The 26,118-nt window shown below is 40.0% G+C and overlaps 3 protein-coding genes and 2 pseudogenes across 9 annotated transcripts in view; all 5 read left to right on the top strand.

The window, feature by feature from the left end:
- LOC128027752 (protocadherin gamma-A11-like) overlaps positions 1–18,507 on the top strand; it is a 48,328-nt pseudogene extending 29,821 nt beyond the window's left edge.
- The window catches only part of LOC128027743 (protocadherin gamma-A11-like), a 90,131-nt gene that overhangs the window by 39,443 nt on the left and 24,570 nt on the right, over positions 1–26,118 (top strand). The window contains exon 2 of one of the 7 annotated variants that reach the window (XM_052615570.1): positions 21,339–21,485. The exons of the other annotated variants lie outside the window; for them this stretch is intronic. Coding sequence (XP_052471530.1) covers positions 21,339–21,485 — 147 coding nt within the window. The remainder of the gene's footprint in view (positions 1–21,338; positions 21,486–26,118) is intronic. 7 annotated transcript variants of the gene reach the window in all.
- Positions 332–21,329, top strand: LOC128027149 (protocadherin gamma-A5-like; the record flags this gene model as incomplete). Its single annotated transcript, XM_052614446.1, has 2 exons — positions 332–865; positions 20,754–21,329. Coding segments are annotated over exons 1-2 (876 nt in total), but the record flags the coding sequence as incomplete, so codon positions are not given.
- On the top strand, positions 9,366–12,132 carry LOC128027745 (protocadherin gamma-A5-like; annotated as a pseudogene).
- LOC128027746 (protocadherin gamma-A2-like) lies at positions 15,462–18,501 on the top strand. The gene is given in 2 exon segments (XM_052615577.1): positions 15,462–18,325; positions 18,328–18,501. Coding segments are annotated over 2 exon segments (2,289 nt in total). The 5' UTR covers positions 15,462–16,068; the 3' UTR covers positions 18,360–18,501.

The raw sequence follows: 26,118 nt of genomic DNA, 5'->3' as shown, positions 1-26,118 counted from the left end.
AAATAAACAAGTGTCCTATTCATTCTCGGAAAGCAGCGAAAGTCTTCTAGATACATTCAATATTGATATAACAAATGGGGATATTACAGTTACTGGCCCTCTCGACTTTGAGAAATCCAAGAAATACGAACTAAATGTGGTGGCGACAGACAATGGTGGTTTGACAGATACTGCTAAAGTGATAGTGGAAATTACAGATGTTAATGACAATGCCCCTGTAATTAATGTAATATCTTTCTCAAACCCTTTGCCAGAAAATTCAGTTCCTGAGACTGTGATAGCGATGCTGAATGTGAAAGATTTCGATTCGGGGAGAAATGGACAGGTTAGTTGTTTAATTAATCCTAGTTTACCATTCAAAATCAGACAATCGTCATCAAATTTCTACAGTCTGATCACTGATCAGCTTTTAGACCGCGAAAAAATATCTGAATATAATATTACAATAACAGCTATTGATGAAGGCTCACCTTCTTTCTCTACTAATAAAACACTGACTCTGAAAATATCTGATGTTAATGACAACGCCCCTGTGTTTCAGCGTCAGTCATACACCGCATATGTGATGGAAAATAATTCACCCGGAGTCTCTGTTTTATCTGTTAAAGCGCATGACAAAGACTCTGGCAACAACGCGCGTATTTCATATTTTCTAGAAGATATTCTTGTAAATGGTGTCTCTGCATCGACGTTTATTTCAGTGAATGCAGAGAGCGGAGAGATTCTTGCTGTTCGTTCGTTTGATTATGAGCAAACAAAAGAATTTATCATTCGCGTAAAAGCGCAGGACGGAGGCTCTCCTCCTCTCAGCAGCAACGTGAGCGTGAAAATAATGATTCAGGACCAGAATGACAACGCGCCTCAGGTTCTGTATCCGGTGCAGTCTGGCGCTTCTGTGGTGGCTGAAATAGTGCCTCGTTCGGCAGATGTGGGTTATCTGGTGACTAAAGTGGTGGCTGTTGATGTGGACTCTGGACAGAATGCCTGGCTCTCATATAAACTGCAGAAAGCTACAGACAGGGCTCTGTTTGAAGTGGGCTTACAGAATGGAGAAATAAGAACTGTTCGCCAAGTGACAGATAAAGATGCTGTGAAACAAAGACTCACTGTTGTAGTGGAGGACAACGGACAGCCCTCTCGATCAGCTACAGTCAATGTTAACGTGGCGGTGGCGGACAGCTTCCCTGAAGTGCTCTCGGAGTTCACTGACTTCACGCACGACAAGGACTACAACGACAATCTGACTTTCTATCTGGTCTTGGCCTTGGCTGTAGTTTCGTTTCTCTTTATCGTGTCTATCATCGCCATACTGTCAGTCAAATGCTACAGATGGAGACGCGAGCGGATGTTTTACAAATCAGGAGCGAATCTTCCAGTTATTCCGTATTATCCGCCTCTTTACGCAGACGTAGGGGGCACAGGAACTTTACAGCACGTGTACAATTATGAGGTTTGCAGAACCACTGACTCCAGAAAGAGTGATCTGAAATACGTCAGACCTTGCAGTGAGAGCATCATTAGTCTGGACAGCAGCGGGACACAGACACTCACGCATGCGCAGAGAGGAAAACTGAATAATGAGGATTCTTTTGATCAGGTGAGCTCGAGTGAATGGGAATGAACATGACTTGCTGATATATATATATTTTTCCTGGCTTTATTGTTTTGTATTGTGCACTGTATTTTTGTTTCATCTATCTTATTTCATTTATAAGTTTGAAAACCCAGAATCTGTAGTTGAAATTTTCTGTACCTAGCATTTTTGGTGACTATACATTTTTCACACTTTTTTTCCATATCAAAATCATAACTTTTAAATGTTTTATAGGACATGGCATGTTTCACACAAGTTGTGCTAAAAAGTTTTTATTATGCATTTGTGCTTTAGACTATTTTCCTTTCCCTCTGTGTTTAGATTTTCAGTTCAAAATATAATTTTATTAATATTTCAGCAAGATTCTGCGTTAATGTAAGTAGACTACTTTGGTCGCAATTTTTTCCATTTTCAATATTGCTCTTTAACGTTTACATTTAGTCATTTAGAATACACTTTTATACAAAGCAACTTACAAATGAGAACAATGGAAGCAATCAAAATCAACAAGAGAGCAAGGATATGCAAGTACTATAACAAGTCTCAGTTTGCTTAAAGCAGTACACATAGCAATGTTTTTTTAATATTATATAATAAATAAAAAGAAAACAGAAAGAACAGAAAAATTACAGAGCAAGCCAGTGTTAGAGACCTTTTTGCTTTTGCTAATTTTATATTAAATGAAGAAAACAAATAGATATAATGCAAAAATATTAGAGGGGCTAGTGTTCTTTTTTTAAAGAAAACAAGCAATTAGTAAATGAATAGAGTACAAGTCTAAAAGGGGCAAGTTTTTTAAAGAATAGAATTAGGATAGAGAGTGCTAGAATTAGAAGGTCAAATAAAGATGGAAGAGATGTGTTTTAGCTGATTTTTGAAGATGGCTAAGGACTCAGCTACTCAGACTGAGTTGGGGAGGTCATTCCACCAGGAGGGAATAGTTAATGTTAAAGTAATGTAAGTGATTTGGTTCCTCTTTGGGATGGCACTATAATGTTGTGTTCACTTGCAGAACGGAAGCTTCTAGAGGCACATAAGTCTGAAGTAATGAATTTATGTAAAGGGTGCAGAGCTAGTGGTGGTTTTGAAGGCAAACATTAATGCCTTGAATTTTATGAGAGCAGCTATTGGTAGACAGTGAAAATTAATAAAGAGAGGTGTGATGTATTCTTTTGGACTCATCAAAAAATAATGTTGCTGCCAAGTTCTGGATTAATTGTAAAGGTTTGATAGGACTGTCTGGAAGACCTGCCAAGAGAGCATCGCAATAATCCAGCCTGGACAGAACAGGAACTTGAACAAGAAGCTGTGAAGCACATTTCAAAAGAAACAGAATTTAAGTGTAATATTTTTTTGATGCACTAAGTGCCGCTGTTGGTCAAGATTGTTCTGGCTTTAAACATTCGTGTTTAGATCCTCCTCCACTTTCTGACATCATATTCTGCAGAATCTCTTTCATTAAGACGGTCTCCTCTTTACACCAAAGCATCGATACAATCGCTGCCTGGTGTTTTCGGATAAACATTGATGTTTTTCAATCTCTAAATAATTTGTTCTTGGTATTTTCTTCTGTATTGGAATAGAAGATTTCGATTATGTTGGTTCTTTGTTTTTACACCCAAAGAGGCGCATCTTCGACGCGGTTTTCCTCATGGCTGATCAGAGGTGTCAAGTAACGAAGTACAAATACTTCGTTACTGTACTTAAGTAGAAATTTGGGGTATCTATACTTTACTTGAGTGATTATTTTTCAGCCGACTTTTTACTTCTACTCCTTACATTTTCAGGCAAATATCTGTACTTTCTACTCCTTACATTTTAAAAATAGCTTCGTTACTGCTATTTAATTTTCGGCTTGTTTTCATTCCGGCTTGTCATCATTCAAAAAAAAAAAAAAAAAGAAAAAAACCTATCCAGATAAATCGCGCCATCCGGATGTAGTGAATTTGATTGTGGTTGGATGAGAAGTATAAACATATACCATTCCGACACCCTATTGTTCTGTACGCGATCCATCGCACCTGCACGTGACACAAATCACATCACAGTCCAGCCAGGACATAGACAGTGTTTGGGTTCGTTTATCAAAAAATATATTTCTTAAAAGTAGGGTTGGGTATGGAACCGGTATCCGATCGCCTCAGAGTCAATCCCCTTAAATTTCACATGAAACCAGCGTCAGACCGGTCTCCTTCCGTCTTTCAGCGCGCTCTTCAATCCACAGAGGCGCAGACCGCGAACGGAGCAGCGCATGCGCACTTAAACAAACAGAGGACACAAGGTATGTGTTTATCGATAGATTGTTAGAATATCCGTATCTGTGCAGTTCTTTGTCATGAATACAGTTTACAAAAGGTCACGAGGTAGCAGTCGGTTTCTCATCTGTAAAGTTTTCGCTCATCACACCACAGCCGTTTTCTCCAGCGAAAATCTAATCCTTAACACATATGAACGAACACATACTTTAATTACACTTACTTAAATATACTTAATTTAATCATACGTACTTTATACATACACTACTGTGCAAAAGTCTTAGACACGTTAGTATTTTCACTTAAAAGAATGGTGTTCGGACAGTTATTTATATATTTTGCTGTAGTGTGTCAGTATAAAATATCAGTTTACATTTCCAAACATTCATTTTGCTGTTGTCAGACTGCTTGTGCATTCAAAATCGCACTAGATTATTATTAAAATTAATGGCAAATTGATATTTCCTACTGACACACTACAGCAAAAGATATAAATAACTGGCTTAAAACCCTTTTTGGGGAGAAAATACTAATTTTTCCATAAGACTTTTGCACAGTACTGTATTTTAAAAACGACATTGTTGCTACTTTATAAGGAATGACCATACAGTAATTCACAGAACTGATTTAAGACAGTGCCAGACAGCACTCATCTTAACTAAATATCAGAGTGAGTGGCAGAGATACAGTAGAAACATTATGTGTGGTTTTGTATTAAATAATGACCCAGATTGTGAAATACATTTATTAGCCTTAGATTAAGGGAAGCACAACTTGCACAACAAGCTATGGATTTATTTTAAATATTTGTAATGTTCTTTAAAGTTATCCATAGTTTTTTTGTGGTTCTTTTTTTTTAAGTATCGGTTCAGGCACCGTTCAGGAGCCGGTACCGTTTTAAAAGTATTGAAAAGGCACTGGACCCTACTTAAAACTTAAAACTTAAGTATTAAGCTACTGTAGGTAGTTCGGTAGCGAGACGTTTTAATAAATTAGCGTTTTCGATTGACGATGTGATTGACAATGTTGTGATAAGTAGGCTATACCAACTTTGTAACTCGTTCCCCCCCGAACACTGGACATAGCAGACGTATGTACCAAATACAAGAAGCTATCAATCAAGAAAGTATCAGGATTATGATTTCTTTTTCAGTTTTAGTTTTTGATTAATCACAAGTTATTGATGACAAGCCTCTGAAGTTTGACTTTTTGCACCATAACAATACTTATTGGCAGCTAGTCATCATATCTCTAGTCCTTTAATGTATTTGCATTGTACTAAAGTGCGTTCATTTTAAATGGGCATATATGCGGCTGATGAAGACCTGAAGGTCGAAACGTTGCTTGATTAAATTCCTCTGGAGCAGTAGTTTTCAGTGTTCAGACTTCACTTCTTTATTTGTCTATATCATTTAGTTGTCTTGCACCTGCGTCCTAATTGGATGTTTGGGATGTGCACACCATTTTTGTATTTTCATATATGCGGCTGAAACAGGAAGCCTAGTGCATCCCAAATTTTTCAGCATGAACATTTTAATATAACATTATAGTCATTATGGCCTATGGCCTTTAGAAAAAAGTTTTTTGAGGCGGTGGGGTAGTGCACAATAAGCCCCTGTGGTGCGGCCTAAGTTTTGTTCTTAATGGCATTTTTTTCCCCTTACATTACTTTTACTTTTATACTTTAAGTAGTTTTTTAAACCAGTACTTTTACACTTTTACTTGAGTAAAAAGCTTGAGTTGATACTTCAACTTCTACAAAAGTCTTTTTAAACCCTAGTATCTATACTTCTACTTGAGTAATGAATGCCAGTACTTTTGACACCACTGTGGCTGATGCAGCCTCTCGTGCTGCTCTTCTTTGTCCTGTCCGTTGCGCGCGGTCAGGTCCGTTATTCTATTCCAGAAGAGATGACAAAGGGCTCGCTGGTGGGAAATATCGTTCAGGATCTCGGTTTGGATGTTAAGAGGCTGAAATCAGGTCGAGCGCGGATCTTTACGGAGGACAGTCGTGAGTACATCGGTCTGAATGTGGATAAAGGGACTCTGGTAGTGAAAGAGAGGATAGATAGAGAGGAGCTGTGCGCCCAAGTGTCTCCCTGCTCCTTACATTTTCAGATCATTCTAGAAAACCCAATGGAGCTGCATAGAATTGATGTAGAAATACTAGACATCAATGATCACGCTCCCTCTTTCATGAACAAAGAGATTAGTTTTCAAATAATCGAATCAGCTTTATCTGGCGCTCGATACTCTATTGATAGCGCTAATGATCCAGATGTAGGTTTAAATTCACTTCAGACATATAGATTGAATCCAAACGACCATTTTGTGCTCAAAACATTGTCTCACACTGATGGTACTAAATATGTCGAAATGGTCTTACAGACTCCACTGGACAGAGAAAAACAGGAGGAGTATAATCTAATTTTAACTGCTTTTGATGGAGGAACTCCTCAAAAAACGGGTACGGTAAAAATAAATGTTATTGTCTTAGATGCAAATGACAACGCTCCTGTTTTTAGTCCATCTGTATATACAGCTCTTGTCGCTGAAAATGCGCCAGTGGGTTCATTAGTCTTAAAGATTAGTGCAACTGACGCAGATCAAGGAACAAATAAACAAGTGTCCTATTCATTCTCGCAAATCAGTAAAAACATATTGAATAGTTTCAGTATTGATTCCAGTAATGGGGATATTACAGTTAATGGCCCTCTCGACTTTGAGAAATCCAAGAAATACGAACTGAATGTGGTGGCGACAGACAATGGTGGTTTAACAGATACTGCTAAAGTGATGGTGGAAATTACAGATGTTAATGACAATGCCCCTGTAATTAATGTAATATCTTTCTCAAACCCTTTGCCAGAAAATTCAGTTCCTGAGACTGTGATAGCGATGCTGAATGTGAAAGATTTCGATTCGGGGAAAAATGGACAGGTTAGTTGTTTAATTAATCCTAGTTTACCATTCAAAATCAGACAATCGTCATCAAATTTCTACAGTCTGATCACTGATCAGCTTTTAGACCGCGAAAAAATATCTGAATATAATATTACAATAACAGCTATTGATGAAGGCTCACCTTCTTTCTCGACTAATAAAACACTGACTCTGAAAATATCTGATGTTAATGACAACGCCCCTGTGTTTCAGCGTCAGTCATACACCGCATATGTGATGGAAAATAATTCACCTGGAGTCTCTGTTTTATCTGTTAAAGCGCATGACAAAGACTCCGGCAATAACGCGCGTATTTCATATTTTCTAGAAGATATTATTGTGAATGGCGTCTCTGCATCGACGTTTATTTCAGTAAATGCAGAGAGCGGAGAGATTCTTGCTGTTCGATCGTTTGATTATGAGCAAACAAAAGAATTTATCATTCGCGTAAAAGCGCAGGACGGAGGAAATCCTCCTCTCAGCAGCAACGTGAGCGTGAAAATAATGATTCAGGACCAGAATGACAACGCGCCTCAGGTTCTGTATCCGGTCCAGTCTGGCGCTTCTGTGGTGGCTGAAATAGTGCCTCGTTCGGCAGATGTGGGTTATCTGGTGACTAAAGTGGTGGCTGTTGATGTGGACTCTGGACAGAATGCCTGGCTCTCATATAAACTGCAGAAAGCCACAGACAGGGCGCTGTTTGAAGTGGGCTTACAGAATGGAGAAATAAGAACTGTACGCCAAGTGACAGATAAAGATGCAGTGAAACAAAGACTTACTGTTGTAGTGGAGGACAACGGACAGCCCTCTCGATCAGCTACAGTCAATGTTAACGTGGCGGTGGCGGACAGCTTCCCTGAAGTGCTCTCGGAGTTCACCGACTTTACGCACGACAAGGACTACAACGAAAACCTGACTTTCCAGCTGGTCTTGGCCTTGGCTGTAGTTTCGTTTCTCTTTATCGTGTCTATCATCGCCATACTGTCAGTCAAATGCTACAGATGGAGACGCGAGCGGATGTTTTACAAATCAGGAGCGAATCTTCCAGTTATTCCGTATTATCCGCCTCTTTACGCAGACGTAGGGGGCACAGGAACTTTACAGCACGTGTACAATTATGAGGTTTGCAGAACCACTGACTCCAGAAAGAGTGATCTGAAATACGGCAGACCTTGCAGTGAGAGCATCATTAGTCTGGACAGCAGCGGGACACAGACACTCACGCATGCGCAAAGAGGAAAACTAAATATTGACGATTCTTTTGATCAGGTGAGCTGTTGTGAATGGGTATGACTATTATTTTCTTTTGTCCATCTATTTATTTATTTTTACCTATTTATCTGGCTTCATCAGTTTTATGGTTGTGCACTGTGCTTTTAGATTTGTAATTAAAGAAATAGCAGCTGTAGCTGATGTTTACTGATAATATTTTGTTGACTATACATTTTCACACTTTATGACAAAACCATAAGCTTTCGATGTTTTATTGAAAATTGGATACAGGCACAGTCTTCTTCTTCTTCTTCTGCTTTCTCTTCTTCTTCTTCTTCTTCTTCTTCTTTTTTGTTTTTTTGTGAAGAAGTTTTTGTGTGTGTTATTTTTTTCGCGAGCAAAGAAACACAATGAATAGTGCCTGTATTACTTAAGGGCTGATTTTTCGATCTGGGTCTCGTGAAAATCCATATCAATAGCACGATTTTCGGTTTCTATTTTGCGTGTTTATGAAACGCAGGTTTGGCGAACAAATACTACGCACATACCCCACACCATTAATCCTGACCATTGCGTATCATATGCACAACAAAGTGAGTTTCTGCGTATAAATAGTATGCTAAATAGATATAGAAATCGTGTTATTGATATATTCACATTCATGGGACGCGAGGCAGATGTTTTACAAATCAGGAGCGAATCTTTCAGTTATTCCGTATTATCCGCCTCTTTACGCAGACGTAGGGGGCACAGGAACTTTACAGCACGTGTACAATTATGAGGTTTGCAGAACCACTGACTCCAGAAAGAGTGATCTGAAATACGGTAGACCTTGCATTGAGAGCATCATTAGTCTGGACAGCAGCGGGACACAGACACTCACGCATGCGCAGAGAGGAAAACTGAATAATGAAGATTCTTTTGATCAAGTGAGCTGGTGTGAATGGGTATATGACTTTCTGGTGTATATAAATTTATTTATACTCTTTCTTGCTTCATCGGTTTTAATGTGTACTGTATTTTGTTTTGTTGTTTTTTTTTTTTTTTTTTTTTTTTTTTTTTGATTTATCATTTATAATTAAAGCAGCTGTTCTTGAAATTTACTGCACTGATAGCATTTTAAAGACGAAACATTTGTCACACTTGTCCATATGTAAACCATAACAAATATTTTATAGGAAATTGCATTCAGACACTGTCTTTTTATTTTCCTAGTTGCGCTAAGAGTTTTTATTATTATTATTATTATTATTATTTATAATATTTATTATTAGGGCTATGTTGTAGTTTATGTTTTCCTTTTGATTATTCTCCTTTACTTCTATTATTAGATATCCGTTTCAGAACACAGTTGTATTCATATTTCAGCAATGTTCTGCGTTAATGCAAAGTACACTATGGTCGCAATTCATTTAATTTTCTCTACTGCTCTTTAACAGCAGTTTCAGTGTAATATTTCTTAGATGCACTAAGTGCCGCTGTTGGTCAGTATGTTCGGCCTTTAAACATTCGATTTTAGATCCTCCTCCACTCTCTGACATCATATTCTGCAGAATATTCATTTCATTCAGACGATCTCTGTTTGACACTGACGCATCGAGAGGTTTGCTGCCTTGTGTTTTCGTATTAACTTTGATATACTTCAGTCTCCCTGAATATTTTGTGCTTGATCTTTTCTCCTGTATTAGGATAGAAGATTTGGATTATGTCGGTTCTTTGTTGTTTTTACGCCCAAAGAGGCGCATCTTCGACGCGGTTTTCATCATGGCTGATGCAGCCTCTCGTGCTGCTCCTCTTTGTCCTGTCCGTTGCGCGCGGTCAGGTCCGTTATTCTATTCCAGAAGAGATGACAAAGGGCTCGCTGGTGGGAAATATGGTTCAGGATCTCGGTTTGGATGTTAAGAGGCTGAAATCTGGTCGAGCGCGGATCTTTACGGAGGACAGTCGTGAGTACATCGGTCTGAATGTGGATAAAGGGACTCTGGTAGTGAAAGAGAGGATAGATAGAGAGGAGCTGTGCGCCCAAGTGTCTCCCTGCTCCTTACATTTTCAGATCATTCTAGAAAACCCCATGGAGCTACATAGAATTGATGTAGAAATATTAGATATTAATGACCATGCTCCTGTTTTTTCTAGAAAGGAAATAGATTTTCAGATAAGTGAATCTGCTCTTTCAGGGGCTCGATTTTCATTAGACAGCGCACAGGATCCTGACACGGGCACTAACGCACTTAAGTCTTATATGTTAAATCCAACAGACCATTTTGATATAAAGATTCTATCACGAAACGATGGCTCAAAATACGTCGAAATGGTTCTTCAAGTGCCTTTGGACAGAGAGACTCAGCAGGAACACAAATTAATACTTACCGCCTTCGATGGCGGCAGTCCTCAGAGAACTGGCACCGTTAGGATAAGTGTTAATGTCATAGACGCAAACGATAATGCCCCTGTTTTCAGTCTGCCTGTTTACCGTGTGACTTTATTTGAGAATTCACCAGTTGGTGCTGTAGTAATCAAGGTAAGCGCTACTGATAATGACCAAGGCGCAAACGGTGAGATTGCGTATTCTTTTTCACGCAGTTCAGGTAGAGCACTTGATTTATTCCATATTGACACAAATTCAGGTGAAATAACCGTAGGAGGGGATTTAGATTATGAGAGGGCGAAGCAGTTTGAGTTAAACATAGATGTTACGGACAAAGGTGGCTTAACTGATTCTAGTAAAGTGGTAATAGACATTATAGATGTAAATGACAACCCCCCTGTCATAAGCGTGATTTCATTTTCTAACCCAATACCCGAGGACTCCGCGCCAGAAACAGTTATAGCGATGCTGAATGTCAAAGATTTAGATTCAGGAAGAAACGGGCAGGTTAAATGTTCTATTGCTCCAAATCTGCCGTTCAAAGTAAAGTCATCTACGCAGAATTTCTATAGTTTGATCACTGATGAAAATTTGGACCGTGAAAAAATGTCTGAATATAATATTACAATAACAGCTATTGATGAGGGCTCGCCTTCTTTCTCGACTAATAAAACACTGACTCTGAAAATATCTGATGTTAATGACAACGCCCCTGTGTTTCAGCGTCAGTCATACACCGCATATGTGATGGAAAATAATTCACCTGGAGTCTCTATTTTATCTGTTAAAGCGCATGACAAAGACTCTGGCAATAACGCGCGTATTTCATATTTTCTAGAAGATATTATTGTGAATGGCGTCTCTGCATCGACGTTTATTTCAGTGAATGCAGAGAGCGGAGAGATTCTTGCTGTTCGTTCGTTTGATTATGAGCAAACAAAAGAATTTATCATTCGCGTAAAAGCGCAGGACGGAGGAAATCCTCCTCTCAGCAGCAACGTGAGCGTGAAAATAATGATTCAGGACCAGAATGACAACGCGCCTCAGGTTCTGTATCCGGTCCAGTCTGGCGCTTCTGTGGTGGCTGAAATAGTGCCTCGTTCGGCAGATGTGGGTTATCTGGTGACTAAAGTGGTGGCTGTTGATGTGGACTCTGGACAGAATGCCTGGCTCTCATATAAACTGCAGAAAGCCACAGACAGGGCGCTGTTTGAAGTGGGCTTACAGAATGGAGAAATAAAAACTGTTCGCCAAGTGACAGATAAAGATGCTGTGAAACAAAGACTTACTGTTGTAGTGGAGGACAACGGACAGCCCTCTCGATCAGCTACAGTCAATGTTAACGTGGCGGTGGCGGACAGCTTCCCTGAAGTGCTCTCGGAGTTCACTGACTTCACGAACGACAAGGACTACAACGACAATCTGACTTTCTATCTGGTCTTGGCCTTGGCTGTAGTTTCGTTTCTCTTTATCGTGTCTATCATCGCCATACTGTCAGTCAAATGCTACAGATGGAGACGCGAGCGGATGTTTTACAAATCAGGAGCAAATCTTCCAGTTATTCCGTATTATCCGCCTCTTTACGCAGACGTAGGGGGCACAGGAACTTTACAGCACGTGTACAATTATGAGGTTTGCAGAACCACTGACTCCAGAAAGAGTGATCTGAAATACGGCAGACCTTGCAGTGAGAGCATCATTAGTCTGGACAGCAGCGGGACACAGACACTCACGCAAAGAGGAAAACTGAATAATGAAGATTCTTTTGATCAGGTGAGCTGTTGTGAATGGTTAGGAATATGACTTTCTGGTGTTTATTTATATATTTAATCTCTCTCTGGCTTCATCAGTTTTATTATACACTGTATTTTTTATTTAATCATTTTTTTTTATTACATTTTTTTATTTATTTGTAATTTCTAATTTAAGCAACTGAGATTTAATTTTTTTTGTACCATTAGCATTTTTGAGACTTTACATTTGTCACACTTGTTCATATCAAAACCACAGCATGCAGACATTTTTTATTGTCCTAGTTGCGCTAAGAGGTTTTTATTATTTTTGCTATTATTAGAGCTATATTGTAGTTTATGTTTTCCTTTTGATAATTTTCCTTCACTTATATTATTTTATATTTGTTTCAGAACACAATTGTATTAATATTTCAGCAAAAGTCGCTGTTATTGCTAAGTACACTACTTTAGTTTGGTCGCAATTCGTGTAATTTTCTTTATTACTCTTAACAGCAGTTTCAGTGTAATATTTCTTAGATGCACTAAGTGCCGCTGTTGGTCAGTATGTTCGAGCTTTAAACATTCGATTTTAGATCCTCCTCCACTCTCTGACATCATATTCTGCAGAATATTTCTGTTTCAGACGATCTCTGTGTGACACTGACGCATCGAGAAATTCGCTGCCTTGAGTTTTCGTATTAACTTTGATATACTTCAGTCTCCCTGAATATTTTGTGCTTGGTCTTTTCTTCTGTATTGGAATAGAATATTTGGATTATGTTGGTTCTTTGTTTTTACGCCCAAAGAGGCGCATCTTCGACGCGGTTTTCCTCATGGCTGATGCAGCCTCTCGTGCTGCTCTTCTTTGTCCTGTCCGTTGCGCGCGGTCAGGTCCGTTATTCTATTCCAGAAGAGATGACAAAGGGCTCGCTGGTGGGAAATATCGTTCAGGATCTCGGTTTGGATGTTAAGAGGCTGAAATCTGGTCGAGCGCGGATCTTTACGGAGGACAGTCGTGAGTACATCGGTCTGAATGTGGATAAAGGGACTCTGGTAGTGAAAGAGAGGATAGATAGAGAGGAGCTGTGCGCCCAAGTGTCTCCCTGCTCCTTACATTTTCAGATCATTCTAGAAAACCCAATGGAGCTGCATAGAATTGATGTAGAAATATTAGATATTAATGATAATGCTCCTGTTTTCACACGCAAAGAAATACAGTTTCAAATAGGTGAATTAGCTACACCAGGAGCCAAATTTTCTTTGGATAATGCGCAAGATTCTGATGTTGGATTAAATACCCTTCAGAAATATACACTGTATCCGACTGATCATTTTTCTCTGAAAGAACAGATGGGAAATGATGGATTGAAATATGTTGAAATGATTCTACAAAAAACACTAGACAGAGAAAATCAAGAGGAGCATAAATTAACATTGACTGCGTTTGATGGCGGCAGTCCTCAGAAATCAGGAACTATTAAAATAAGTGTTCTTGTAAGCGACGCAAATGACAATGCTCCAGTGTTTAGTCTCCCTGTGTACAGTGTTTCCTTACTGGAGAATTCACCAAAGGGCACTGATGTCGTGAGCGTGACTGCAACTGATAAAGACAAAGGAACGAATGCTGAACTGACGTATTCGTTTTCACAAACTTCAGGAAAGGCTTTAGAGCTTTTCAATATAGATTCCCAAAGTGGTGACATTACTGTTAATGGTGACCTGGATTTCGAGAGGTCAAAACATTTTCAATTGCATGTTGAAGCAACAGATAAAGGCGGTTTAACAGATTCCAGTAAAGTTATTATCGAATTAATTGACGTTAATGACAATGCACCAATGATAAGCTTGATTTCATTTTCTAACCCTATACCCGAGGACGCAGCGCCGGAGACTGTGATAGCGATGCTGAATGTCAAAGATATGGATTCGGGGAGAAACGGACAGGTTAAATGTTCTATTGCTCCAAATTTGCCATTCAAAATACAGTCATCCACTTCAAATATTTATAGTGTGACAACCGATCAATTATTAGATCGTGAAAAAAATTCTGAATATAATATTACAATAACAGCTATTGATGAAGGCTCACCTTCTTTCTCTACTAATAAAACACTGACTCTGAAAATATCTGATGTTAATGACAACTCCCCTGTGTTTCAGCGTCAGTCATACACCGCATATGTGATGGAAAATAATTCACCCGGAGTCTCTGTTTTATCTGTTAAAGCGCATGACAAAGACTCTGGCAATAACGCGCGTATTTCATATTTTCTAGAGGATATTATTGTGAATGGCGTCTCTGCATCGACGTTTATTTCAGTGAATGCAGAGAGCGGAGAGATTCTTGCTGTTCGTTCGTTTGATTATGAGCAAACAAAAGAATTTATCATTCGCGTAAAAGCGCAGGACGGAGGAAATCCTCCTCTCAGCAGCAACGTGAGCGTGAAAATAATGATTCAGGACCAGAATGACAACGCGCCTCAGGTTCTGTATCCGGTCCAGTCTGGCGCTTCTGTGGTGGCTGAAATAGTGCCTCGTTCGGCAGATGTGGGTTATCTGGTGACTAAAGTGGTGGCTGTTGATGTGGACTCTGGACAGAATGCCTGGCTCTCATATAAACTGCAGAAAGCCACAGACAGGGCGCTGTTTGAAGTGGGCTTACAGAATGGAGAAATAAGAACTGTTCGCCAAGTGACAGATAAAGATGCTGTGAAACAAAGACTCACTGTTGTAGTGGAGGACAACGGACAGCCCTCTCGATCAGCTACAGTCAATGTTAACGTGGCGGTGGCGGACAGCTTCCCTGAAGTGCTCTCGGAGTTCACTGACTTCACGCACGACAAGGACTACAACGACAATCTGACTTTCTATCTGGTCTTGGCCTTGGCTGTAGTTTCATTTCTCTTTATCGTGTCTATCATCGCCATACTGTCAGTCAAATGCTACAGATGGAGACGCGAGCGGATGTTTTACAAATCAGGAGCGAATCTTCCAGTTATTCCGTATTATCCGCCTCTTTACGCAGACGTAGGGGGCACAGGAACTTTACAGCACGTGTACAATTATGAGGTTTGCAGAACCACTGACTCCAGAAAGAGTGATCTGAAATACGGCAGACCTTGCAGTGAGAGCATCATTAGTCTCGACAGCAGCGGAACACAGACACTCACGCATGCGCAAAGAGGAAAACTGAATAATGAAGATTCTTTTGATCAGGTGAGCTGTTGTGAATGGTTAGGAATATGACTTTCTGATGTTTATTTATTTATTTAATCTCTTTTGGGCTTCATCAGTTTTATTTTGCACTGTATTTTTTTATTTAATCATTTATTTATTTGATTTTTTATTATTATTTCTAATTTCTAATTTAAGCAACTGGTATTTAAATTTTTTGTACCATTAGCATTTTCGAGACTTTACATTTGTCACACTTGTTCATATCAAAACCACAGCATGCAGACATTTTTTTTATTTTCCTAGTTGCGCTAAGAGGTTTTTATTATTATTATTATTATTATTTATTAGAGCTATATTGCAGTTTATATTTTCCTTTTGATAATTTTCCTTCACTTATATTATTTTATATTTGTTTCAGAACACAATTGTAATAATATTTCAGCAAAAGTCGCTGTTATTGCTAAGTACACTACTTTCGTTTGGTCGCAATTCGTGTAATTTTCTTTATTACTCTTAACAGCAGTTTCAGTGTAATATTTCTTAGATGCACTAAGTGCCGCTGTTGGTCAGTATGTTCGAGCTTTAAACATTCGATTTTAGATCCTCCTCCACTCTCTGACATCATATTCTGCAGAATATTTCTCAGTTTCAGACGATCTCTGTGTGACACTGACGCATCGAGAAATTCGCTGCCTTGAGTTTTCGTATTAACTTTGATATACTTCAGTCTCCCTGAATATTTTGTGCTTGGTCTTTTCTTCTGTATTGGAATAGAATATTTGGATTATGTTGGTTCTTTGTTTTTACGCCCAAAGAGGCGCATCTTCGACGCGGTTTTCATCATGGCTGATGCAGCCTCTCGTGCTGCTCTTCTTTGTCCTGTCCGTTGCGCGCGGTCAGGTCCGTTATTCTATTCCAGAAGAGATGACAAAGGGCTCGCTGGTGGGAAATATCGTTCAGGATCTCGGTTTGGATGTTAAGAGGCTGAAATCTGGTCGAGCGCGGATCTTTACGGAGGACAGTCGTGAGTACATCGGTCTGAATGTGGATAAAGGGACTCTGGTAGTGAAAGAGAGGATAGATAGAGAGGAGCTGTGCGCCCAAGTGTCTCCCTGCTCCTTACATTTTCAGATCATTCTAGAAAACCCAATGGAGCTGCATAGAATTGATGTAGAAATATTAGATATTAATGATAATGCCCCTGTTTTCACACGCAAAGAAATACAGTTTCAAATAAGTGAATCAGCTACACCAGGAGCCAAATTTTCTTTAGATAAGGCTCAAGATTCTGATGTTGGATTAAATACCCTTCAGAAATATACACTGTATCCGACTGATCATTTTTCTCTGAAAGAACAGATGGGAAATGATGGATTGAAATATGCTGAAATGATTCTACAAAAAACACTAGACAGAGAAAATCAAGAGGAGCATAAATTAACATTGACTGCGTTTGATGGCGGCAGTCCTCAGAAATCAGGAACTATTAAAATAAGTGTTCTTGTAAGCGACGCAAATGACAATGCTCCAGTGTTTAGTCTCCCTGTGTACAGTGTTTCCTTACTGGAGAATTCACCAAAGGGCACTGATGTCGTGAGCGTGACTGCAACTGATAAAGACAAAGGAACGAATGCTGAACTGACATATTCGTTTTCACAAACTTCAGGAAAGGCTTTAGAGCTTTTCAATATAGATTCCCAAAGTGGTGACATTACTGTTAACGGTGACCTGGATTTCGAGAGGTCAAAACATTTTCAGTTAAATGTTGAAGCAGCTGATACAGGTGGCTTGACCGATTCCAGTAAAGTTATTATCGAATTAATTGACGTTAATGACAATGCACCAATGATAAGCTTGATTTCATTTTCTAACCCTATACCCGAGGACGCAGCGCCGGAGACTGTGATAGCGATGCTGAATGTCAAAGATATGGATTCGGGGAGAAACGGACAGGTTAAATGTTCTATTGCTCCCAATTTGCCATTCAAAATACAGTCATCCACTTCAAATTTTTATAGTGTGACAACCGATCAATTATTAGATCGTGAAAAAAATTCTGAATATAATATTACAATAACAGCTATTGATGAAGGCTCACCTTCTTTCTCTACTAATAAAACACTGACTCTGAAAATATCTGATGTTAATGACAACGCCCCTGTGTTTCAGCGTCAGTCATACACCGCATATGTGATGGAAAATAATTCACCTGGAGTCTCTATTTTATCTGTTAAAGCGCATGACAAAGACTCTGGCAATAACGCGCGTATTTCATATTTTCTAGAAGATATTCTTGTGAATGGCGTCTCTGCATCGACGTTTATTTCAGTGAATGCAGAGAGCGGAGAGATTCTTGCTGTTCGTTCGTTTGATTATGAGCAAACAAAAGAATTTATCATTCGCGTAAAAGCGCAGGATGGAGGAAATCCTCCTCTCAGCAGCAACGTGAGCGTGAAAATAATGATTCAGGACCAGAATGACAACGCGCCTCAGGTTCTGTATCCGGTCCAGTCTGGCGCTTCTGTGGTGGCTGAAATAGTGCCTCGTTCGGCAGATGTGGGTTATCTGGTGACTAAAGTGGTGGCTGTTGATGTGGACTCTGGACAGAATGCCTGGCTCTCATATAAACTGCAGAAAGCCACAGACAGGGCTCTGTTTGAAGTGGGTTTACAGAATGGAGAAATAAGAACTGTTCGCCAAGTGACAGATAAAGATGCTGTGAAACAAAGACTCACTGTTGTAGTGGAGGACAACGGACAGCCCTCTCGATCAGCTACAGTCAATGTTAACGTGGCGGTGGCGGACAGCTTCCCTGAAGTGCTCTCAGAGTTCACCGACTTTACGCACGACAAGGACTACAACGACAATCTGACTTTCTATCTAGTCTTGGCCTTGGCTGTAGTTTCGTTTCTCTTTATCGTGTCTATTATCGCCATACTGTCAGTCAAATGCTACAGATGGAGACGCGAGCGGATGTTTTACAAATCAGGAGCGAATCTTCCAGTTATTCCGTATTATCCGCCTCTTTACGCAGACGTAGGGGGCACAGGAACTTTACAGCACGTGTACAATTATGAGGTTTGCAGAACCACTGACTCCAGAAAGAGTGATCTGAAATACGGCAGACCTTGCAGTGAGAGCATCATTAGTCTTGACAGCAGCGGAACACAGACACTCACGCATGCGCAAAGAGGAAAGCTGAATAATGACCATTCTGTTGATGAGGTGAGCTCGAGTGAATCGTCATAAACATGATTTTCTATTTTCATAGAAAATATAATTGTGAATTGTTTATTTTGTTTTTATTTTTTCTCTCTGATTTCCTTAATATATTGTGTAATATTTGTATGTGTTTGAGGTGCGTTGAATCATGCCACCTTCTTTGTTCCATAACTTTTAAGTCATTCAATCTAACATTTGTGTTAAAAAGGATTTACCATTGTTGTTGTTGTTATTATAATTATATGTATTCTAATTTTTATTACGATTTGCTCTGTATCAAACCATTTTCCAATTCAATATTTCGTTTATGCTCTAAGTGCCGCTGTTGGTCAGTGTTGAGGTTTTAAACAGCCTTTCGTAAGTCCTCCTCCACTTTCTGACATCATACAGTCTGCAGAATATCCGTTTCATTTCACACGGTCGTTCCAACATTGGATGGTAGAACAACCGTTTGAATTTTCTTTTTACATTACTGTTATACTACATCTTTTATAAATCCTCGGATAGTTTTCTTCATAATTTTGTGAAAGAATATTTGGATTATGTTGGTTCTTTGTTTTTACGCCCAAAGAGGCGCATCTTCGACACGGTTTTCCTCATGGCTGATGCAGCCTCTCGTGCTGCTCTTCTTTGTCATGTCCGTCGCGCGCGGTCAGGTCCGTTATTCTATTCCAGAAGAGATGACAAAGGGTTCGCTGGTGGGAAATATCGTTCAGGATCTCGGTTTGGATGTTAAGAGGCTGAAATCAGGTCGAGCGCGGATCTTTACGGAGGACAGTCGTGAGTACATCGGTCTGAATGTGGATAAAGGGACTCTGGTAGTGAAAGAGAGGATAGATAGAGAGGAGCTGTGCGCCCAAGTGTCTCCCTGCTCCTTACATTTTCAGATCATTCTAGAAAACCCCATGGAGCTACATAGAATTGATGTAGAAATATTAGATATCAATGATCATGCTCCTGTTTTTACTAGAAAAGAGATCAACTTTCAGATAAGCGAGCTTGCCGTTCCCGGCGCTCGTTTTTCCTTAGACAGTGCACACGATCCTGATGTTGGATTAAATACGCTGCAAAAGTACACTCTGATGCCAACTGATTATTTTTCTTTGAAAGAAAAATCGCGTAGTGATGGTACAAAATACGTTGAGATGGTTTTACAATCGCCGTTGGACAGAGAACGAGATGAAGAACTGAGACTTACCCTGACTGCTTTTGATGGAGGGAACCCTCAAAAATCCGGAACAGTTAAAATAAGTGTCACGGTAATTGACGCAAACGACAATACTCCAGCTTTCAGTCAGTCAGTGTACAGAGTTTCTTTAGCAGAAAATACAGCGATAGGTACAGTGGTGCTGACCGTAAGTGCTACAGACAAAGACAAAGGATCATATGGTGAGGTGACATATGCGTTTTCTCAAAGCTCTGGAAAAGACGTAGACCTTTTTAGAATCGATGAGAATACTGGGGAAATTTGCGTAAATAGCCTTTTGGATTATGAAAAATCAAAGCAATATGAACTGGATCTTGAGGCTATGGATAAAGGAGGACTAACAGATAATAGTAAAGTGCTTATTGAATTGACCGACATTAATGACAATGCACCTGTTATAAGCGTTATCTCCTTTTCCAGTCCCATCCCAGAGGACTCCACCCCAGACACAGTTATTGCAATGCTCAACATTAAAGATATAGACTCAGGTAAAAATGGACAATTTAAATGCTTCGTTAATTCAGATTTGCCCTTTCGCATTAAATCTTCCTCCTCAAATTTCTTCACTTTAGTTACTGATCAGATTTTAGACCGTGAAAGAATGTCTGAATATAATATTACAATAACAGCTATTGATGAAGGCTCACCTTCTTTCTCTACTAATAAAACACTGACTCTGAAAATATCTGATGTTAATGACAACGCCCCTGTGTTTCAGCGTCAGTCATACACCGCATATGTGATGGAAAATAATTCACCCGGAGTCTCTGTTTTATCTGTTAAAGCGCATGACAAAGACTCTGGCAATAACGCGCGTATTTCATATTTCCTAGAGGATATTCTTGTGAATGGCGTCTCTGCATCGACGTTTATTTCAGTGAATGCAGAGAGCGGAGAGATTCTTGCTGTTCGTTCGTTTGATTATGAGCAAACAAAAGAATTTATCATTCGCGTAAAAGCGCAGGACGGAGGAAATCCTCCTCTCAGCAGCAACGTGAGCGTGAAAATAATGATTCAGGACCAGAATGACAACGCGCCTCAGGTTCTGTATCCGGTCCAGTCTGGCGCTTCTGTGGTGGCTGAAATAGTGCCTCGTTCGGCAGATGTGGGTTATCTGGTGACTAAAGTGGTGGCTGTTGATGTGGACTCTGGACAGAATGCCTGGCTCTCATATAAACTGCAGAAAGCCACAGACAGGGCGCTGTTTGAAGTGGGCTTACAGAATGGAGAAATAAGAACTGTTCGCCAAGTGACAGATAAAGATGCTGTGAAACAAAGACTCACTGTTGTAGTGGAGGACAACGGACAGCCCTCTCGATCAGCTACAGTCAATGTTAACGTGGCGGTGGCGGACAGCTTCCCTGAAGTGCTCTCGGAGTTCACTGACTTCACGCACGACAAGGACTACAACGACAATCTGACTTTCTATCTGGTCTTGGCCTTGGCTGTAGTTTCGTTTCTCTTTATCGTGTCTATCATCGCCATACTGTCAGTCAAATGCTACAGATGGAGACGCGAGCGGATGTTTTACAAATCAGGAGCGAATCTTCCAGTTATTCCGTATTATCCGCCTCTTTACGCAGACGTAGGTGGCACAGGAACTTTACAGCACGTGTACAATTATGAGGTTTGCAGAACCACTGACTCCAGAAAGAGTGATCTGAAATACGGCAGACCTTGCAGTGAGAGCATCATTAGTCTGGACAGCAGCGGAACACATACACTCACGCATGCGCAGAGAGGAAAACTGAATAATGACCATTCTGTTGATGAGGTGAGCTCAAGTGAATCGTCATAAATATGATTTTCTGCATTCCGTTTTAACTGGGATTTTTTTCTCTCTCTCTCTTTTATTTCCTTAATATAGTGTGCAATCTGTGATGTGTTTGTGGTGCGTCGAATCATGCCATCTTTGTACAATAACTTCCAGTTATTCCTTATTATCCGACTCTTAACGCAGACGGGCACAGGAACTTTAAAGCAAGTGTTTAATTATGAAACGTGTGGCACTACCGACTCAAGAAAGAGTGCTCTAAAATTAGTCCGTCCTTGTAGTCAGAGCATCATTAGTTTGGACACCGATGGAACACAGATATTCACGCAAATTCAGGAGCATATGTTTATATCCAGAGATACAGATAATCAGGTGAAGTTTGGGGAATGAGATTGTGTGTAAATCATTTGCTTAATTTAGGTTTGTTCATGCTGCATTTTGAAATATATTCTTATTTATGTGTTAAAATGTTCCCATAATAAGCACATCGTGTGGAGTTTCTTGCATTTTTCCCTTAATTTTTCCTTTACCATTCCACAAAATATATATTTTTTTCCTGTTTAAAAAGTGAAATATAAGTTTCACCTTGTTTTGAAAAGAAACCGTGTGTTTTTCTCCACTGTAGGTCATCTACAATGATGTGCGTAAAAGCTGATGTTGCCGTTTGCACCTTGCTCCAAGTTCCACCGTTTTCATAGCTCTCAATAATGCACTTGTGACAATAATTTTGCAGTTCTAGGATAGAACCCTAAGCGTCGCTGTTGGTTGATAAGGTAGACCTGTCTGATTTTATGCAACACACACGCCTTCCGTGCCACTTTCGTATGAAAGGGTTGTGCATTTAGTACAAAACCATACGCACCGCACAAACGGGACGATGCTTTAAACAGGCAGTGTTCTCGCTTTTGTTCATTTTTAGTTCTCACTTTAATATCATATTCATTTCTGCGCTATCGTGTGGATATTTTATATATTTTTGGTGAGAGATTAATCGAAGCGCCGCCATCAACATGAGAAAGAAGGATTGTCATTCTACATGGCCGCCGTGTGTTCTCCTGTTCTTTGTACACTTTCTCTGTGGCGCGTACGGACAGGTCCGTTACTCCGTGCCAGAGGAGATGGCACCCGGTTCATTCGTCGGAGACATAGTTAAAGACCTGGGTCTTGAGCTGAAAAGGCTGACAACGGGGAAAGCGCGGATCTTTACAGCAGGTGGCCGCGAATATGTCGCGCTGGACCGAGAGAAAGGGCACATCATTATTAAGGAGAGAATCGACAGGGAGCTTTTGTGCGCTGGTGCTGTATCCGCATGCAGTCTGAGCTTTGAAGTCATTTTAGAAAACCCCATCGAGCTCTATCGCATCACAATAGAAATACTGGATGTTAATGACAACAGTCCTGCGTTTCCAAGAGGTGAAATTACATTGGAAATAAGCGAGTCTGCTTCCACCGGAGCGCGTTTCACTGTGGATAGCGCAGTTGATCCAGATGTCGGCATTAACAGTATTCAGAGTTATTCAGTTCATCCTACCGATCATTTTACCCTAAAGACACAAAGTCGATCTGGCAGTGGTAAAAATGTAGAGCTTGTATTGCAAACTCATTTAGACAGAGAAAAACAAGAACATTTGTATTTGACCATAACCGCTTCAGATGAAGGTAACCCCAAGCGATCTGGCACGGTAAAAATACACATCATTGTTCTAGATATAAATGACAACGCTCCAGTTTTTCAGAAGGATAAATATAGAATATCTGTCCCAGAAAACACCGTAAAAGGAGCATTGTTGGTTACTGTTAATGCAACCGATGCGGATTCTGTCTCAAATGCACAAATTGGTTATTATTTCGAGCACACCACGCCCAAAATCCGAGACCTGTTTTCTGTCGACCCGTCCAGTGGAGAAATAAGATTGATCGGTGAGCTTGATTTCGAGGAGTCTGCTATACATGAGTTTAAAATTCAAGCTAAAGATCAGGGGGGGTTGTCAGATTCCTCTGAAGTGATTGTGGAAGTTACAGACGTAAATGATAACTCACCAAAAATGACGCTCATGTCTTTTTCAAATAGCATACCTGAAAATTCACCTCTTGGAACCGTAGTGGCCATGATAAATATACAGGACAGTGATTCTGAAGAAAATGGAAAGATTGGCTGTTTTATTGAGAAAGACCTTCCGTTTAAAATCGAATCATCTTTGACTAATTATTACAGTATCGTCACGGACTCCGAGCTGGACAGAGAAGCCATACCCGAGTATAATATTACCATCACAGCCAAGGATAGAGGCAGTCCCTCATTGTTAAGTAAAACTATTTTAAACGTAAAGATCACTGATGTAAATGATCACGCACCGCAGTTTGAGCAAGATTCATATAATGCGTATGTGATGGAGAATAATTCGCCATCTCTGTCTTTGTTCAGTGTTAAAGCGCATGATGCAGATTTGGGAGCCAACGCACGCGTGTCGTACTTCATTTCAGATAATGATTTAAACGGCACACCAATTTCGTCATTGGTTTCTATCAACTCTGATAGTGGGACTGTTTATGCAACAAAATCGTTTGATTATGAACAATTAAAGTCTTTTGCAATCACAGTAAAAGCGCAGGACGGAGGCTCTCCTCCTCTCAGCAGCAACGTGAGCGTGAAAATAATGATTCAGGACCAGAATGACAACGCGCCTCAGGTTCTGTATCCGGTCCAGTCTGGCGCTTCTGTGGTGGCTGAAATAGTGCCTCGTTCGGCAGATGTGGGTTATCTGGTGACTAAAGTGGTGGCTGTTGATGTGGACTCTGGACAGAATGCCTGGCTCTCATATAAACTGCAGAAAGCCACAGACAGGGCTCTGTTTGAAGTGGGCTTACAGAATGGAGAAATAAGAACTGTTCGCCAAGTGACAGATAAAGATGCTGTGAAACAAAGACTCACTGTTGTAGTGGAGGACAACGGGCAGCCCTCTCGATCAGCTACAGTCAATGTTAACGTGGCGGTGGCGGACAGCTTCCCTGAAGTGCTCTCGGAGTTCACTGACTTCACGCACGACAAGGACTACAACGACAACCTGACTTTCTATCTGGTCTTGGCCTTGGCTGTAGTTTCATTTCTCTTTATCGTGTCTATCATTGCCATACTGTCAGTCAAATGCTACAGATGGAGACGCGAGCGGATGTTTTACAAATCAGGAGCGAATCTTCCAGTTATTCCGTATTATCCGCCTCTTTACGCAGATGTGGGGGGCACAGGAACTTTACAGCACGTGTACAATTATGAGGTTTGTGGCACTACTGACTCCAGAAAGAGCGATCTAAAGTTTTTGCGACCCTCTAGTCAAAGTGTTTTAAACTTTGACTTGAGTGGCACCAGAACTGTGTCAAAACAAAACAGGAGTACAGAGGAACCAGATGTTAGTGCAGAGGTGAGATTTCTTCATGTGACTTGTAGTTTCCCTTAGTATTTATACAGAATCTTTTCTCCTTTCTAAAGTTGCTTTTGTTCATCATGTTTGCTCAGCTATTTCTGATTTTTAGTGGATATATGGAGTTTGTTTTCTCCAAGTTCACACAGGTGTTGTAGCAGAGCAACCACAGGTGTAGAGAATCACATTAACTGTGAACATGGTTCAATAGTGCTTCACAAACACAGTTGTCTTTTAACAGTAATGTTGCAATAACTGTTGATTTTATTGTGCCTGTTCCATTTTCTTCTTAAAATTGTATTTGTCATTTAATGTATCGACATGCATACATTTGTGTGTTCCTTTAGTGTCTAAATACTTTTGGAGCAGTTGTATGTCCATAGAAGAATTCAGTGGCATATAAATGGAATCTCTCCATTAGAATGTGTCAGCTGTTGTCAGGAGGAGAAAACAGGAAATGTTTGGGAGGGGTTGTGTGCTGAGAGGCGAGTCGAGGGCAATGCAGCAAAATCCGAGCTGAATCTTTGTTTTCATCAGATGATGAATAACTTTCCACGCAATTGAATGCAAGCGCTGATATTCTGCATTGTCAGATATATCAGATTTTGTTTAATGCAGAAGACTGTGATGGTCCAAAGGGCAGTAATGCAGAGGAGAAAGAGAGAGAGAGAGATGGAGAATGAGGACTAGTGCTCCTGAAAGAACAGGGACGCTGCATACTATTTTTTCACTCACTGACCCATTTTCTGCTTCACACACACATTATTGTCCTGATCATACAGTGGCACTAAAACAAATGCTGATACTCAGACCGTGTGAATGATTTTCAGGAGAAGAGGTACACAACCTCTTGATTACACAAACAGTAAACAAACGATAAATGACCAGAAGCTTCACCTGAATGTCTCGTTCCACTCTGAAATGCATCAATGTGGAAGTAAATTCACATCTTGGGAGACATTTCAGGTTGACTTTAACTTTATAGCTCATATATTTTGGTTTATTTTCCAGTGTACCCTACTGGCTTCTCTTTAATTGACTCATTATCAGTTGTGGAGCCTCTGTTCTCTGCAGCATATTAAAGAAGAGACATGTGGTAGTCAGATGTGCTGCTTGCTTACAGAAACTGATTCTAAAATAACCATTTTAGTGACATTTTCCTTTCATTTTTCTTAAATGATAATTTGTCTTAAATGTCTTTAGTGTCTACCTGA

This window comes from Carassius gibelio, chromosome A14 (assembly GCF_023724105.1).
Source record: "Carassius gibelio isolate Cgi1373 ecotype wild population from Czech Republic chromosome A14, carGib1.2-hapl.c, whole genome shotgun sequence".
Lineage (NCBI taxonomy): Eukaryota > Metazoa > Chordata > Actinopteri > Cypriniformes > Cyprinidae > Carassius > Carassius gibelio.
The sequence above is the reverse complement of the archived record's forward strand: the minus strand, read 5'-3'. Positions and strand labels throughout refer to the sequence as shown.